Source organism: Kryptolebias marmoratus, linkage group LG23 (assembly GCF_001649575.2).
Source record: "Kryptolebias marmoratus isolate JLee-2015 linkage group LG23, ASM164957v2, whole genome shotgun sequence".
Taxonomy (NCBI): domain Eukaryota; kingdom Metazoa; phylum Chordata; class Actinopteri; order Cyprinodontiformes; family Rivulidae; genus Kryptolebias; species Kryptolebias marmoratus.
In genome coordinates this window covers 15,372,420-15,390,089 of record NC_051452.1, presented here as the reverse complement: position 1 = coordinate 15,390,089, position 17,670 = coordinate 15,372,420, and the positions used below count along the sequence as shown (strand labels likewise).

Below are 17,670 nucleotides of genomic sequence, written 5' to 3'. Positions count from 1 at the left end.
TTAAAAAGTTCAGAACAAAATTTATGACTGGCTGCAACCTACCATGCGTCTTTGTTTACCTACAGAAACAACAAGGACGTCCATAGAAGGGCTGTTTGGGATGTAGAAGTACGACAATTTCCATGCGTTTACGCTTAGATTTGCTGAATCAAGTGTGCAAATGAAAATACTTTGTTTACGTTGAGTACATACCCACATTTCAGAATCACCTATCAAAATATCTGGGAAATTAAATTATCTTAATTTCTTTCACCTGCACCATTTAATGTAATTCAGGATAAAACGTTTGATTTTATAGTTTGCAGTGAGTACCTTTAATGTTAGTGCTTATAATCATACAACTTAAAACATACTACAGTAGATAAATGACCTACACTGATATAAACTAAAAAAGAACCCATGATAAATACATTTTTCCACCTTTACTGCGACATGTTTTGTACAATTCAACCATAGGAAGAAAAAATAATCTGCAGCAGTGAAGGGATATTAAAAATAAAAAAACACAATAAGCTTGTTGCATAAGTGTGAAACAAAATGTTGAAGCAGTTTTTGGTGCAGGAACAAGACCGGGGATCCCCAAAGGAACCTCATCCCCACTACGAAGCACAGTGGTGGCAGCATCATGCTGTGGGCTTGCTTTTCTCCAGCTGGAACTGGTATTTTTGTCAAGGTGAATGAAATGATCAGTTCCAAATACCTAAAACCTTCAGGTGTCTGCTCAGAAGAATTTCATTTTTCCAAAATGGCATTGACACCAAGGACTAATCAACAGGAGCCAACTTCACGATTGGACAGATTTGGACTTCCTAAGACTAAAGGCTGGAATTATATTCATTTCTCCCCGTTGCATTGTACAAGATATATATGAAAGATGAGAAAAGCTTTGAATTTATTTATCATGGTTTGATTTTTTGCATCAAAAACCTGGCCTTTTAACTAGGCGTGGGTGGGGGTAAACGTCTTCTATTTAGTGTATTTTAAAGGCTTAAAACCTTTGAAGCAACCATCATCACCTTCCTAACTTAATTCCTGCTCAAAGAATGTCCATACCATTTATACTCAATTATTTCATACATTTATTGAGATTTTCTTTCATAATGAATTGAAAATGTTTACAGAAACGGTACCGAGCAGACGCAGAGCAATGGAATCAAAGGCTGTGTCCATTGAATGCGCAACAGAACTCCATAAAAATTATGCAAATATTAATGCAATACACATGTAGGTTTTATACAAAGTACAGATTACAAAAACATAAATGAGATCTTGTCATGTGCCTTGAAGCAGCGCTGACAAAACAATAAGTACAATGACATTTTTAGCACGCATGTACAGCGCTACGCCTCGACAACGCTAATGTCTGCTGACATAAAGAAACACACGCACACACACACACACACACACGCACGATGAATCAGTCGCTCGGACGTCAAGGGATGGAGACGAGAAGCAGAAATAATATCCAGCGTGCTTCAGTGTTTTTCTTTCTTTTCTTTGTAAAGTTTGTGATTCCAAACACAAAGAGCAGACTCTGGGTTTTGTAGTGTTTCGTTCAAAAACAGCTTTAAACACACGGTCCACAGTGAGGTCAGGTGATAGTGGTACAGCGATTGAGTCGGCCACTGTAACATATCGCTCCGTAGCTTGGACTCGGGTGATTGTAGTATTGAAAACGCCGCTTGGTTTCGGGCGTAGCCGTGTGAGCTGAAAAAAAGTCACCGATAATCCACTTTTCCAGTCAACTAGGAATTGATTGTTAGTGTTCGTGTCCCCCTAAAGACAGCCCAGAGTCGAAGGAAAGGAGAGGATTGTCATCCATTTTCTTCTCTTGGTGGGTGAAAAGGTGGGGGGTGGATAGCTTACAAAACGATTGTGACAATTAAGTGCAACAAAGGTTAAAGTTTTTAAAAGAGCTAAAATGACAGCAAAAAAAAAAAAAGAAATAAAAAAGCATCTAAAAACTACATCCTATTGCACAATTATGATACATTAAAAAATGGATACATGGTCAAAAGACAATGGTATTGCATATAAATCAAGGAAATAAAAGCAAAAGTAGCTTGTTCTGTCTTTAAGACGTTTGTTTACAGAGCTCAGTGAGAAGAAGGACGCTCCAAGTGTTGATTGTTTATCATCGCCTTTTTTAAGTTTAGAGACCGCCTTTTGTTACGGTCGCAACAGACAGGACTTAGAAACACTGATTTGAATTGGTTCAAAGTGCACATAAAAAGTAAAAAAACAAAACACATGAAACATTGCTACGCTCAGAAGGATGAAACAAACAAAGAGATTAAGAAAAATGTAGAAGAAGAACCTGCATAGCTGCATTCCATTTAAAGCAATGCCATTAGAGAGACACACGGGAGAGAGACGGACCTAATTACTGTACACCATCAGATCCACTGTTCAGAGCCAGAGTTTCTGTCCGAGCTGGGGGCGGAGTCACACCTGCGTGTCGCCAGGCTCGTTGGCCAAGCCGCCGCCCTGCAGATAGATGGCCGAACTGGACTTGGGCCCGTTCTGATTGTGAGCGCGAGTGGACCCGTTGTTGTTGACCTCCGGCCCCCGGGTGTCCGTGGAGATGACCCACGTGGTGGGTCGCCACTTCTTCAGGGAGTAAGGCGTTTTCACTCGCTTTTTGATTTTATCGGCCGTGCCCAAGGCGCCATCGGGCGGCACCAAGCCCTCTCCTGCGAACAAACAGTTCAGCATAAACTTCAATCAAATGGTCAGGAAAAATCTAAAACAAAATTATAAAAATGTTACGACTTTTGCACAACTTATTTAGCCGTTCTTTCTCAATATATTAAGATTATTTTTGGCTGTGTGGGCAATATTTTATGACAAATGCACCAATTTTAATGAAACTCTCATTGTAATCATTGGTACATCTACAGCTGATTAACTTTTGGAGTCAACCTGATTCAAGATGGCCGCCTGAGCTTAAAAAAAAAAACCTTAGCTAACACAAAAATGGCTAAAACAGGAAGATTTTACAGATATTTAAAGTGGCATGAGCTGAAAGTCATTTAGGAAATTCATTATTCTTTAAATGCCAAAATGACAATGTGGTTCCTAACTCAGTGGCTTTGGAAAGGACACATCAATAATCGTGATTTTAATACTGACCTACAAATAACTCAGAATTTCTCAACAACAATTATTAAACAAAGTTAAAAAAACAAAAACTGCAATGTGAGGTTTTAGCAAAACTCTTCAAGTATTGGCCTGCACAACTCTGAATGTAAAAAGTTTTAATCAAAACAGAATATTTAATTATTAATAAGAACATTAGTCCAATAAAGGATTAAAATAAGTGCCATATTTGCCAATTGGCTGAAGTGTGCTCTAATTTATAAAAACCTTTCAAAACAAATTTTTGTTGATTTGAAATCAACATAATTACAGTCTTAAAATGCTGCTTCATCCTGTTAATGTTCAGCACTGAATTAACTAACATTTAATAAAAGCTGAGAAAATTATCATCAACATCTCCAGCTCATGTTAAATGCAGGTTATTGTGAGAATTCTGATTCAGCGTTCACACCGCTGTTTTCCTGCTTTCTTGTTTTTGTACATCTTTAGGAAGCTGCTTCTGCAAACAATGTGATATTTTAGCCATTCATATATCAAAAAGTTCAGCTCATCCAGGAGATGGTTTTAGTTTTTCTAACTTTTACACTTTTCAAAATATTTAATAATCTCTTCCTTCAACATACTTGATCTTTTTTTGTTTCCTTTTGCTACTTTTAGCTTGTGGCTACTGCTCTAGTACTTTTAGTCTTAGATACCATTCTGCCTATTAGCTTATAGCTAGTGTTTTGCTTTAGTTTCAGTTTCAGCTCTCAGCGTCCACACTGCGTCTTCACAGACAATGTAAATTCTCTAGCTTGGTCTGCATTCATTGCAAAGCTGTTTGGTGCCACAAACGCTCGCTTCAACATACAACATGAATAAAGTCAATAATAATAATAACTGACCCTAAACAGGAACCGACGAGCCACAAAGAGATAAATATCGTGGGCTAATTATCTAAATGTTATCAGTATTTCTTTCTACCAGAACAAACCTAGACCTGCTTCTGGTTTGGTTGTGAGTGCAGTCACCTAAAGAGGCCAGGTCCTGCGTGGTGAAGGACAGGTCCAGGGAGTTGGGTCTCTCGGGTCGGCGAGCTCTGGGCTGCCTGAGCAGAGCTTCTCCTCTCATGATGACTGTAGCCTCCCGTGGGGGGTCTGCTGCAGTGGACCCAGAGCCAGCGCTTTCTCCTGGGGGTCCCATAGTTTCCCTGCTCCCTCCCTCGGCACTGCCCTCTTCCTCTCCTGCGTCGCTCTCCCCCCCGCTGCCGCCCTCGCCCTGGCCGTGTCCGGTGTTGCTGTTGTTGTTGTTGGTGTTGGGGCGGGCCGAGCGCAGGGCGCTCACGCTTGAGGATCCGTCCCTCACGTCGGGCTGCTCTCGCTCTCGGCTCAGAAGCGGCTCATGTTCGTCGGGGCTGGCCGTGATCACGCCGAGGCTGAGGCGACTGTCGTCGGACCTCAGGGCTGCGGAGCCGTTCTGAGTCACGCCGCCTCCTCCTGCTGCCATGGTTGCGATCCCTCCACCGGCGTGACCGTTAATGACACCGTTAACACTGCCGTTGACATGTGCCTCTCGTAGAACAGGTATGTTGTTTGTGCTCGTGTGTGCCTCGACAGTGTTTGCGCCGGTCACTGCACCCGTGTTGATCTTTGTTCCCTCCACCTGCCGCAGGTTGGACTTCCCCGAGCGTCCGAACTTAAACCTGAGCGAGGAGGTCGACGACTCCTTCTTGGCGGGCTTGTTTCTCAGGGGCAGACTGGACGGCCTCTTTGGCAGATTCTGCTGTTTGGGCAGGGGGAAGATGGCGGTGGGCACAGCTGCAGGGGGCTCTGATGTACCCGAGGCTTCACTGGCCATCTTGATTAGTGGGTACAGCAGGCTGGAACTGCCGGGGCTCAGTGGGTCCGGGGAGCAGAACTGCTTCTGGGAGTGCTCCATTAGATTCTCATCAGAGCTCTCCTTCAGGTTCTTGTCCACCTCTTTAGGATCCAGCTTGGTGGTTTCCAGATCCTCCTGGGTGAGATGCAGGCAGACGGGGACTGTGGCGGCCCCTGTGGGCCCCTCAGACTCGGAGATAATAGTGGTGGTTGTGGTGGAGGCTGAGGGGCTGCCTCTCAGGCCCATGCTGGTGCTGCTGCCCTCTGGGCTCGGCAGACGGGCATTCGCTTGCTGCTGCCGCTCCTGGTTGATGGAATTCCTGTTTCTTTCTCCAGTTCCGACTCCAGCTCTGCCTGTTGTGGAGCTGTTGGAGTCCACCTGCAGGTTTTTAGCTACACCCTCATGCTCCTCAATGTAGGTGGAGGGATGGTCTGTGTAAGGACCTGACTTTGGGGTCATACGATTCCTATTAAAAACACCAAGCACAAACAAACAAACAAAAGGAAGTAGTTAGAAAACCATTTAAACCAACTTCTACACTGACAGCTTCTGGGATGGAGCCCACCTCTCATTGTGCAGCGTGGTGGACATGGGGTTGAGTGTTGGACTGACGGACTTGGAGCGGTCCCATATGAGGAGCAGCTCGGCCAGTCGTTCCTCGGCACACTGAGCTGTGAGGCGAGCCTCTGCGTCCTGATCCCAACAGTCCTCCATTGTCTCTTTGAGGGAGCGAACCGCCTGTTAGGAACAGATTCAACACAAACTGTCAGCTTCGGCATCAGTTCACCGACTGAAGAGTCATAGCATTCGGTCCAAAGTTTTACAGTGAAAATTCTCTAATAAAACTTAGACAAAACCAGAAAAACTACAGGTTCTGTGAAAATGCTGAGTGCTGACAGACACACAAGCTAAAAACAACAACACAGAAGCCACATTAGCAAAACGGCAGATAAAATCTAAAAATACTAGAACAGCAGATAAAAGCTAAAACTATTAAAACATTAGATAAAAACTAAAAATAGAAGAGGCAATTAAAAGTAAAAAATAGCAGAACAATACCTAAATACCTAAGATAGCAAAACAATAGCTAAAAGTTACAAAAAGCACAGTACATATGAGCTAAAAATAGCAGAACAGTACAGTAAATACAGACATACCAATATACTGATCAAATCTTCTACTTTCTTAATAAGATCTTTTTTCTTGTGGTAACAGAGGAATGCTTTGATTGGATTTTATTTAGGACACAATGACTGTGGCTCTGCCCTTAACACGCACACACTCACACACACACATATATATATATATATATATAGCTAGATATATATATACCAGGCTGTTCTCCTTCCAGGCCTCGGGGAATTTGGGCCGTTGCTTCTCCCTGGACACCAGGACCTGCATGTCCTCAAACGTCGGGTGGTTCCCTGCCTCTGCCTGAAAGGCCATCTGGTACTCTGGCACAGATTCTCCTGTAGGCAGGACAAAAACAAGGAAAGGAAGGATCCAATTTTTAGAAATACACCACCATCATCAGGCCGTTTTGAATCTAGGTACTGCATAACCTCCACATTAACCTCCTACTGCCTTTAACTCCCTGAATGTATGTTAAACTAGCAAAAATGATAATTATTTTTGATTAGTATTCTTATTTTTAGTAATGGAGAGTGCCCTCTTTGTCGAGAAAGGATCTTTGAGTCTCCCACTGGGTCTTTAGTTGATTGGCTGTCTACGTGGAAGACCGTAGGCTGCTGATTGGCTCCAACACAACATCTGGTAGTTTTTAAGTCCTGGGATTCCAGCCTACTGCCGGCAGCTTTGACAGCAACAATTCCTGCACCGCAGCCCTAAATATCTGTGGTTTCCCGAACATTCACTTGTGAGTATTTGTACATTTTGTAAATAAAAAGGGATGAAGTTTTCTCCTTTTTATTCTGTTAGGTTAGGGAGGTGTAGTCAGTGTTGTTTCTTGCTTTATTTTGTATATATAGTTGCACACAAAGTGAATAAATCAAACTTTGTTTTTGAGACCTTTTCTCCTGTTTGTGATTCAGGGAATGGGACATGATTTTATATTTAAAATGTTGGGATTGGGGGCTCATCTGGGGTTTGCATAAAGGACCTTCTCAGATTCTAACAAAAACTGTTTTTCAATTCTACACAGGATGGTGATTTCCTGTATTTATCTGTCTCACCAGGGAAGAGGTCGGTACATCTCATGAAGACCTCCCAGTAGACCAGGCCGAGGGCGTACATGTCCACCTGCTTCAGCGCTGACTCACAGTCCCTCAGGTTCACCGCACCCTCCAGCACCTCTGGAGCCATGTAGCGAACTGTCCCCACCTGGTAGAAGAAGAAGGGAAAACAGTTTGACCCAACGTGACATAAGATTCAAACATTTCATATAACTCAGAACAACTTACATCCTTTTTAGATAAACAAATGAATTTGCACATACGTGTATATTTCTAAAACTCAGCATGGTGAGACTCTGTGCAGAGTTAGTAAAGATAACTGTACCAACCCACAGTGAAGAGCAATGAGAAAAGAAAAAAAAGTTCTGATCCTATCCAATGTTGACACTGGCCTCTGATACTGAAACCACCCTGGGACTAAATGTTGGGCCAAAGTTATTAGTCCTGTATTAAAGGGGTAGTCCATTCAACTCTATTCAAGTCATGTTCTGTCTAATAGTTATCAATAGTTAGCAGCTTGTCAGCTGAGACATCAGTCAGAGAGCACAGAGTACAGAGAAAGAGGCTTAGGTCCTCATCCAGGCTAGGCTAATGACACGCAAAACATGATGCTGTGGCTGCTGAATGTATCAGTCTGCTGGAAGTTTAATAAACTTTTGGACTCGTACACATTTAATATGCTTGACACGCATGCATTTACGTAGCAACATGGATGTTGTTTTACAAACCTAAAAGCATGATAAACTGGCACTTGTTTAGCTAGTCATTAGCCTAACCTGGACAAAAACTTTTTCTCCATACTCTGCCTATATGACTGATGTCACGGCTGATAACTATTGATAACTATTAGACAGAACATCACTTTAGAGTTGACTGGACTAGCCCTTGCAGGGGTATTGTTAACATGGCTTGTGTGGTTTATTTACGTAACCTTACCCAACACCATTACTAAAAATAACAATATTTCAAGGTTTTTAGAAACTCCTCTGGTGTCTTTTCAGAATCTGGCAGATGGGAAGTCGGTCGTCTCCCACTCTCACCTTCTTTTAATTTTAAAGCTAAAAACAAACACCAAACAAAATCTCAGGACTGCTTTTTGTTACTACGACACAGCAACAACCAGACAGGCTTTATAATTGCTAAAAGATGTTAATTACAGCCAAGTATGAAGACTGCAGACATGACTCAACCTGTTTCCTCATTTTGATTTATGTTCTTAGTTTTGGTAAATACTTTTCCTGAAAAACACAGATGCACAGATTTGTTTTTGTTCGACAAAATCATTTTTATAGGAAGCAAAATAAAGAGTTTCATTATAAGGAATATGCCACATTGATAGAAATGTAAATACGAGTTTATTCAAGAACAAGAATTAATTCTCTTGGCTGCTGTTTGTACGGGTCTTCTTCTAAACTCTCACCTCACTTATAGCAGCATTTTCCTCCTCTCCGTGACGTGTCGGCCTGTTCCCCGTCAGCTTCATGGACAGGCCGAAATCAATGATGACACACGTACCGTCGGCCTTGACGAGAATGTTTCGGCTGTTCAGGTCTCTGTGGGAAACTGCAGGCTTGTACAAGTCTTAAAAACAAACAAACAAAAAAAATACAGTAGAGAATTATCCTATTAAAATATTCATCTGAACAGCACATACCAGACTAACTGAAAAGCACCTAATCCACAACAAAGAGACTGAAATCCTATCATAGAGACAGTGTTCTCTCTCTGGCCAGCAGAGGGCGCAGTTAGGAAGTAGGAAGTTGTGACAGCCACCACCGTGATCAGTCTCTGCTGTGCAGGAGGAGTGGGGGAGGATAACAACTGTACCAAAACCCAAGAGATTCTGCTGTTAGCAGCTCCACGCACAGCCCATCACTTAAGCTTCTTCCATTCTGTCCCCGTGTGACCAACACTCCACCCCTTATAGTAGCTAAGCAGGTCCCTTCATTTACACGCTGCTTTTAGCTGTCCCTTCTTAGCCTGCTGACATTTGACGGCTGGAGACACTCAGAGACACTCACCTTTTATTTACACTCCTAGCGTGCCTGTAAAGTGTGTCCCTCTCTTGTGCTTTTACTCTGTGAGGCCTGAGGGAAGTCTATAAATACTCCTGGCAAGGGCGTGCACGCAGTGTGTACTCGGTATTTGTCAAAACACAAACTCTACAAGACAATCAGACACAAGTGGAGCTGCAGTGTGCAGCACATACAGCCACAGAGAGGAGGAACTGTTAAGGCTTGACGTTTCAAGCCATTAAATGAGACAAAACAGCCTTCGATAAACATCCTCACGTAACATAATACATTGTTTTTATTCTCTACTAGAAAAAGTAAGGATGTGGAGAACACCAGCTCAGCCGTTCTGCTTTCACAGAATTAAGAGCTTAATTATCAGACAGATCCTTTTGATCAAATGTACTGATTAAATGATCATCAGTGTGAGCCTCTCTAGAAGAGCAGGAGTTCAGTCAGTCTGCATGTCTGGCGCGTACAGGTGTGTGTCAACACAATGCCAGGGGGGAAAGACATCAGCAATGACCTTAAGCCTGTATTTCACTGGGCTGTAACTGTTACCCACACTAAATTATGAGAAAATACATAAACTTTCAATTAAAATCACACAGATTTGGGACTTAAAGACACATTTGTGTATGTAGGCAACAGCAAATGAAATGAGACGTTCCTGTGAAAGTCGTACAGATTTCGTTTAGTTGCAATTTAGTTACAACGTGTCTTACTTATGTCTCCATTTAATCACAATATTTTTTTTTTGGTCTCCAATTGGTCACAGTTTCGTTTCACAGGTCACCAAAACCTCCCAGAGTTGTCTTGCCCTTTCTGACTTGCAGAAACTGAAAGGAGATGGGTTTGAGACACCTGAGACGACTGAGAGAAAATCTGTTGTGCAAATTTTTCAAACATGTTCAGAAATCCAGCAACACAAGACAAAGTCCCGAAACCCATGTGATTAAACTGAGAAACCCCACAAATGTTTCGAGACATTTTAGAAACTCCTTTTCAAATCCTGTTTACAATTTGTGGTCAACAGTTGCAGCCCAGAGATACAAGCTTTAAGGAAACAACCATCACTGCCCATTATTCTGAGAATGGTTAAAAAGCCCTTTTTAACCAATTCTGAGTCCATCATTTTGTTTTTTGTTACATTTAGCAAAAGAAAAACAGCGTAGCAGCACAAACCACCTCATACAACTGTCAAACAGACATCAACTAAAACACAGCAATGTTGTAAAGAAGAATGGGCCAAAGACAACCAAGGTCAAACAGAGAACAAGCAGTGCTGAATAATGAAGTGGACTTGTTTTTCCTCACACAGCTTCTGTATTTCAGCTTAGTTTTTGTTAAAACAAAGTCTGGTGTCATGTGGTGTAGTTCATCTGAGGTTCTATTTATTTCATTTCAAATTGTGGCAGGAACCACACTTTGTTTTCAAATGTCTGATATATAAAACGTTTGGACTGTCAATTTCATAACTCAAAACAAAAACCACAATTGCAAATTCACATGATCTCAATTACAGACACAAAAACTACAACACTGGATCAAGCCTTGCTCTCATGGCCAATTGAATAAAATATTTTCACATGAACAGTTGAAAAGCTTGATTCTTTAACGAGTGAATATTATTCAGTACATTTTGTCTTTTTCACTCAGACATAAAAAGTCTTTGTTTGGGGAGAAAAAACTTTTTCAAAGCCGAACATAATCTGGGAACGCCTCGCTGTGTCAATTAATGCCACTAGAACAGTGGTATCCAATCCTGGTCCTGGAGGGCCACCGTAGGTTTTAGTTGTTTCTCTGCTCTTCAGCAGCTCTTCGAGTTCTCCAGAAGCCCTGGTTATCACTCACTCATTTAAATCAGGTGTGTCAAAGAGGGAAACACCTAAAACATGCAGGATAGTGGCCCTCCAGGACCAGGATTGGACACCACTGCACTAGAACATATATGACACAGCACACTTCAGCTTGACACAAGAACATAGATCAGCTTTAAAATATTAGATTTTTAGCCAATCTCTAAAGCAATGGATGACCAGGCAGCATCATTCTGTCATGGCCATGGTCTAATGATGAGATTGTTGGGATACGATTAAAAGGTTCTGAGAATTTTCAAAGTTGGAAACTTTCTATGGGAATTAACAGCAGTTTATAGGAATAACAGGATTTATGGGAACAAATGGGAATAATCCGGTAGTATAAAATGGTAAAGTCAGGCCCTTAACAAGGGTTTTTAAACACAGTTAGGGGAAATGTCTAGATTTTTCCTCTCAAACCCAGCCAGTCGAAGTAGATGGCCGCTCACCCTTGAGCCTGCTTCTGCTGGAGGTTTCTTCTTGTTAAAAGGGAGTTTTTCCTTCCCACTGTTGCCTTTGTGTTGCTCAGGATAGGAGATTGCAACAAAGTGAAGATTCAGTGCAATCTGCTGGCTTCCTTAGACATAACTTTTGTTGTGATTTGGCACTATAATAAATACATAAATAATAAACTGAACTGAATTTAATTTTGGTTTGAATGTAATATAGTTCAAGTCACTCCAATATCCAGTTAATTTCCAGAAATTCCCATAATTACTATGGAATGTTTTTAAATTTGGAATATTCCCAGCCTAACTTCCCGTGAAATGTTTTTCACAAAGCTTTCAGAAATTTTCCACCCCTTTGCAACCCTAATCTTTTCTCGCCAAGCAAGAAGTGTCTACACTTGAAAATTGATTTTTTTCAGGAGCTGCAACGCTTCAAAATAAAACAGTGTTGATAAACATTGCAGCCGGCCACCGACGGATCATAAGAAAGAATAATAGGAGATTAATTGTTAACACACGTCATACGCCACCTGTGGTTTTTTGCCCTTGGACCATTACCAACTCAATATCTTTAGTTCTCATGTGGCTCACTGTTTTTCTTTCTTCGGTGAAACAAACTTGTTAATGTTATCCTATTTGCCAACAGGTAGGTAGGTAGCTTTCACATTTTAGACCACAACTGTTTGTTTCAGTAGCAACCTGAGAAGTCGAGCCGTGGTAAAGTTAAGCCTTTGAGTGGTCTGTGTGTCCTCTGGTTTACCTCCTTTGTAGAGCTCCGTGTGCAGGTACGCCAGGCCCCGGGTGACGGAGTGAGCCAGCCGGCAGCTGCTGACCCAGTCGCTGGTATGGACGCTCAGGTAGCGACTCAGAGCCCCCTGAGGAGGAAAGGTACGGAGTCAGAGGAGAAGCCAGGTGGTGACAGACGGAGGAGTCTCCAGAGCTCCCTTCAACTAACGTTTAAAACTTCACATAATGAAGGCTTCCCATTTACACACTGACTTCACACTGAGAGAGGCTAAAAGAAGCAGAGGAAGAAGATCCAGGAGGGGAAGAGTAAAAAGGATGACAAGAAAAAGAAGTAAGGGAAGGGGAAGAAGGGAAAAGAAAAAGTACAAAGAGAAAAATAGAAGGAAAAAAAGAGACAGAGAACAAAAAATAAAAGGAGAGAAGTAGAAAAGATAAAAGATGAAGAGAACAAGAAAAAATTAAAACAATAAAGAATTAAAGAAGAACATCAAGAAGAAAAATAGATTTGAATTTGAAGTAAGGTGATAATGTCTTTGAACAATCAAGATCCACAACCTTAATAAAACATTAGAGCAGAAATTATGTTACACACTAGTAATTTCCTTCTTGATAGCTTTAATAATCCATGATTTGGTATTCCATAATTTGGGGGGAAAAGGAAAAAAAAACTTACAAAGCTAAAGACACACGAGTCTGTACACACACACATATTTCCTCTCAAAATCAATCCCAAGACAAGTCCTGCATCTGTTACTAAAGAAAACGACATTAGATCAGTTCATTGTAGATAAATTACATCAATAATTCACTTGAACGCATTACGAGTCCTGGTTTGCACTGCGTTTCCATGACAACGTGTATTAGACTAATGCCTGAAAACATAACGGGCTCCTTTGATGCACCGGATGGAGGCAGCTGACCCGTAATTAGCTCAAGGTTTGGACAGAGAGCATTCTCAGCTTATCCATACATCCCCACTAAAATTCAGGGGTTCAATGAGAAATTTTAGGTGGAGGACTTTTTTTTTGTACAGGGAAAGACAAATGATCTGATAGCAACTTTTTATTTTAAGTGATACCATTTTAACCCTCTATGGGTCATGTCACCACTTTTTTATTTGACACATTTTGCCATAATTTCTCCATAATTCGTTCTACACTACCTTACAGATCACAGGCAACTCATTCAGGTTTGAAGGGTCTGAGGAGCTCATCTCCACATATATTTAACTTCAACTTTAATGACCTTCAATAAAAAGCAGAAGTTTCAAGCTTGGTCTCTTATAAAGCATGAAAGAAATATTCAATTCATTCATTCTGAACCACTTTGAATCAATCAGTACACTAAAAACCTCCGAAATCTGTTGTTTTGTTTTGTCAAACTCTTTTTAATTTTCTCAATTCCATGATTTATAATGTGACCACAATTTTCACAGAAAAAGTGTGCAAATGTGGTGGAATAGTGCAATTCAATATAATTCCAAACTTTAGTAAACCTCTTAAAAATCTGCCTGTAAGTCATTTATAAATAATACTAATACTTAAAATAATCATTTTGTAACAAAGTGTCTCAGACATTTAACATGAGTAAGGGAACAGTTCTTCCTTTTTCAAAAGTAAAAATGCTTTACATGTGAACCTAAAATTCACACTTCATTTTAGAATTATTATAAACAAAAAGAATGGAAATTTATGTTTGGACGATTTTTTTTTCCACAATAATGCTCTTTGGCAATAAATCTTATAATGTTGGAAAGTCTGTTTATTTATCTTTAATTTTTACCACATTTGTAGGAAAATCCATTTGTGGGTTGAGCAGCAGAGTTTAGTATTTGGGCTGCACCCATGAAAACTTGTCAAAACTTTTCTTCCAAACAGCTTCTTCTGCTGTTGACTCTTGTTTTGAGCTGATTGGCTCCTGATTGCGAGCAACCAGTGGTAATTCCATATCTTCACAGTCTGGAACTGAACTCTATCCTCCAACATGACTCCAAAACCCCCACAGAGCGACTACCTTTTATTTATTTATTTAACCTTTATTTAACCAGGCTGATCTCATTGAGATAAAAATAAAATAAAATTTCAGGAGAGACCTGGCCAAGAATGGCAGAAGCATACAAATATTACAAAACATAAAAAAACACAGCTATCACCACACAGTTAAAGTATTATTATTATATAGTATAAGTATTATTATTATTATTAATAAATAGTAGGAAAAAAGGAAGAGAACAAGCAAGAGATAACACGCCCAGAAAACTAAGCAATACCATAACACCAGTTAAAACTTTTACAAACAGATTCCTCATTTAAAACATCTTTAAGAATAGTCATAAAAGCATTCAAGAAGCCCAACTCCTTCAACTTTAAGTCTCTCTGCACCTGATTCCAGTCTGAAGGAGACACAAACAAGAAGGATTTTTTTTTTTCTACCTCGCGTAGAGAGGATGGAATGACCTGCCTGCAGTCCTGACCTGAACCTCATTGAACACCTGTAGGATCAGCTGTTTGTTCCATAGTGACCAACACAACCACACTGGCTGAGTGATGACAAATACTGGTTGAAGAACAGGATACCATCCCATAGCAGGTTGGGACCAGTGGTGAGCAGCATGAGTTGTGGCTGTATAGGGTTCTTCCACATGCTACTGAGGCCAGTGTTTGTTAAATGAATAAATTGCTAAATTGCCAATAAGTCTTGTTTCTTTAGACTTCAATCATTCAACCCAATAAACAACACCAAACAAGAGTCAACAGCAGAATAAGCTGTCTGGCAGAGAAGATTTGGCAAGTTTTTCATGGGTGCAACAAATTGCCTTTGATTTAGGTAAAGACAATAGCTGCCTCAAAGTTTGTAGCTTCATTTTTCTTCAAGAAAGAGAGGAAGTGTTTGTTGAAGTGATTGGCTAATGCTAGCTCACTACTTCTCTGTTTTCGTTGCGATTATTTTTTGGGTGGTTACATATCTTCTTACAGTCCCAGTCAATCATGTGCCAATAAAACGTAAAGAAAAAAATGTCCCAATTTATAAAAACTATTTGAATATTGCTTTGCTCATTTTCCGTGTGTTTGCTGCTGTTTATACTGGTGCCGCTGCAGTTCTTCTCCTGAACTGTAAGTGTCACTAATGAAAATATCATACCACTAAACAGCAGGAACAAGAAGAGTTGTATACTGAAAGAAGAGTCTCCAAGGCATACATTCTTCATACTCAAATGTAACCACAGTTTAACTGTTTTTTTAAGCAGATGCCCGAAGAAATAAAACTGCTCATCGCTACAAAGACGTAATAAACATCTACTCTAGATCTAATTCCAAAACTGCATCAGTGCATGGCTGTTCTGCTGATCCAATTGCATTATGCACATCTCCATGAAAAGTCACATCAAACAGACAGGAAGCCATAATAGGATCTCTTTCACTGCAAAAAATTTTGTATAACAAAAAACAGACTTGTTGAATATTCACACACAATATTCTGTGATTTACGGTCAAACTTTATTGTTGAATTGACTTATTTCTACATTACTGAATAAAGGGCTCTGCGCATTATCTACGTACATGCGTCCTCCTCCCCAGTACTCACATGTGGATAGTAGTCCAGGACCAACAAGTACTCTGTACGTCCTTCTGGGCCTGTCCGCTCATCTGCAGCAACAAACCGAGCGATGTTATCGTGCTCCAGCAGTGGCAGACGGTAGATGGAGCATTCGTTGATGAAGTTCTGCCGATTGGCTGCGGTAAACAACTTCACAGCGACGGGCCGCTCGTCCAAAGAGCCACAGTACACGGTGCCGTATCTGCCACGTCCAATCAGCTGCAGGATTGTGCAAGGACAGAGTATTTAGAGACTTGAGTATATATTTTTTAAACTGCTTAAAATGCACATGCTTGACAAATTAAGACAAAATAAGTTGAAATGCCAGCAGCAGAAGATGCAGGCAAGCAGCAGAGAACAGGAGGAAATCAATTAAATAACAAACAAACAACAGGATTAAACAGTTAAAAAGGCTCTGAGTCAGTTCCAAATCATTCAATTAGTGTCCTGAATTAGACCGTGCACAGCACGCTATTAAAGGCCCAAAATATGCAGCTAAAAGGAAGGGGGAAAAAAATCATCAGTGCACTTATTTGTTCTACATTTCCATCTGTGGACATTTATCTCCGGCTTAAAAACATGCACACAATGGAAAACAACTTCGATGTTTTGTCTGTGAGTAAGGCTCCCTGGTTTCCACCCCCTCATCAGGCAGTAAGTTTAATGTTCATTTGATACAACACAAGGACAGCAGTCTGAATGAAACTCTTGCTCGTAAGAGCTGCTCCTCCAATCTCATGGCTGAAAAGGATTTGTATATTATAAATACAGGTACTTTCAGTCAATGTTGCAACTGCATTCAGTTTATGGCACTGTTCATTAATCTGCATGATCTATATTAGACAGAACTAAAGAAACAAAGAAATGTATCTCTCTCAATCAAACAGCAGGAACAACAAGCTTTACTATATCAGTCTGGTGTCAGTGGATTTACCAATAAGAATCAAGCGTACAACACAGTCATCATTTAGAACATTTATTCATACTACGAGTCAGACTTGCTCTGTTTTCTAGGCAACTAACCAATCTGTAAGCCAGACAAACCTCAGAAAGTTGAGACAAAAAGGAGAGAGAGCTATTTTCATGTGTCATATCTAGAAAACTAAATCTGCTAAATATCATAATCTATAAAGGAAATGTTTTATGAGACGTGCAAAAACCTAATTCAGCCGCTAGTTTCCAAAGGTCTCCCTTGACTAGGAACGGACAATGATTTTTTAAAATGTGAACAGTCATTAAAGAATGCAAATCTGAATAATTAATGTTACTCTGGTTTTGATAGGTGTTTGTCTTTTTTTCCCCCATTGCTTCTAAAAGCTATGAGGTAGTGGTAATGAGACAGTCGTTTCCAGGTAGGGGTGCTATGTTCAGAACAGAACCTGCCAGGAAAAAAATTATAATATTAACGTAACGCGATCATGTGTCCATTTATGCCATCACAGGCCCTGTCTACACTACTCTTTCGAAATCTTCAAAATGATCCAGAGTTTTCCAAAGTTTTGTAAACCACTTTTGGTGGATGTGACTGGATAAAATACAAAGCCTTTCGAGAAATGATGACGTAGCAGCCTATTTTGTACACGCCCACCATCACATTGAGCCCGAGAGACTACAACAATTGAGACATTTTTACTCGTTGTTTTGCCTTCATCTGTCTCACTTTATCCTGATCCTGTGCTGAAATGGTTAATAACGGGAAAATATGAAGAATATCAAAAAATAATAATAACTAGAGAAGTTGCATTTCCTGCGAAAATGCAGTGTGAATGCTTTTTTTGCTGAATGATTTTGCTGAAAGCGGCTGAAGATATGCTGAACAGCTGAAGTTTAATGAAAACGCAAAAAGTGAAACAGCAGC

The 17,670-nt window shown here is 40.5% G+C and overlaps 1 protein-coding gene across 2 annotated transcripts in view; it reads right to left on the bottom strand.

Moving 5' to 3' along the window:
• Positions 1 to 1,061: 1,061 nt before the first annotated feature.
• The window catches only part of LOC108242164 (bone morphogenetic protein receptor type-2), a 48,956-nt gene continuing 32,347 nt past the window's right edge, over positions 1,062 to 17,670 (bottom strand). Inside the window, exons 6-13 of one of the 2 annotated variants that reach the window (XM_017426839.3) lie at positions 15,801 to 16,031; positions 12,229 to 12,343; positions 8,569 to 8,729; positions 7,149 to 7,296; positions 6,289 to 6,425; positions 5,522 to 5,694; positions 4,110 to 5,422; positions 1,062 to 2,693 (exon numbers count right to left, since the gene is read on the bottom strand). In XM_017426839.3, coding sequence (XP_017282328.1) covers positions 2,446 to 2,693; positions 4,110 to 5,422; positions 5,522 to 5,694; positions 6,289 to 6,425; positions 7,149 to 7,296; positions 8,569 to 8,729; positions 12,229 to 12,343; positions 15,801 to 16,031 — 2,526 coding nt within the window. In that variant the 3' untranslated portion in view covers positions 1,062 to 2,445. The remainder of the gene's footprint in view (positions 2,694 to 4,109; positions 5,423 to 5,521; positions 5,695 to 6,288; positions 6,426 to 7,148; positions 7,297 to 8,568; positions 8,730 to 12,228; positions 12,344 to 15,800; positions 16,032 to 17,670) is intronic. The other variant, XM_017426840.3, reaches the window with a different exon arrangement.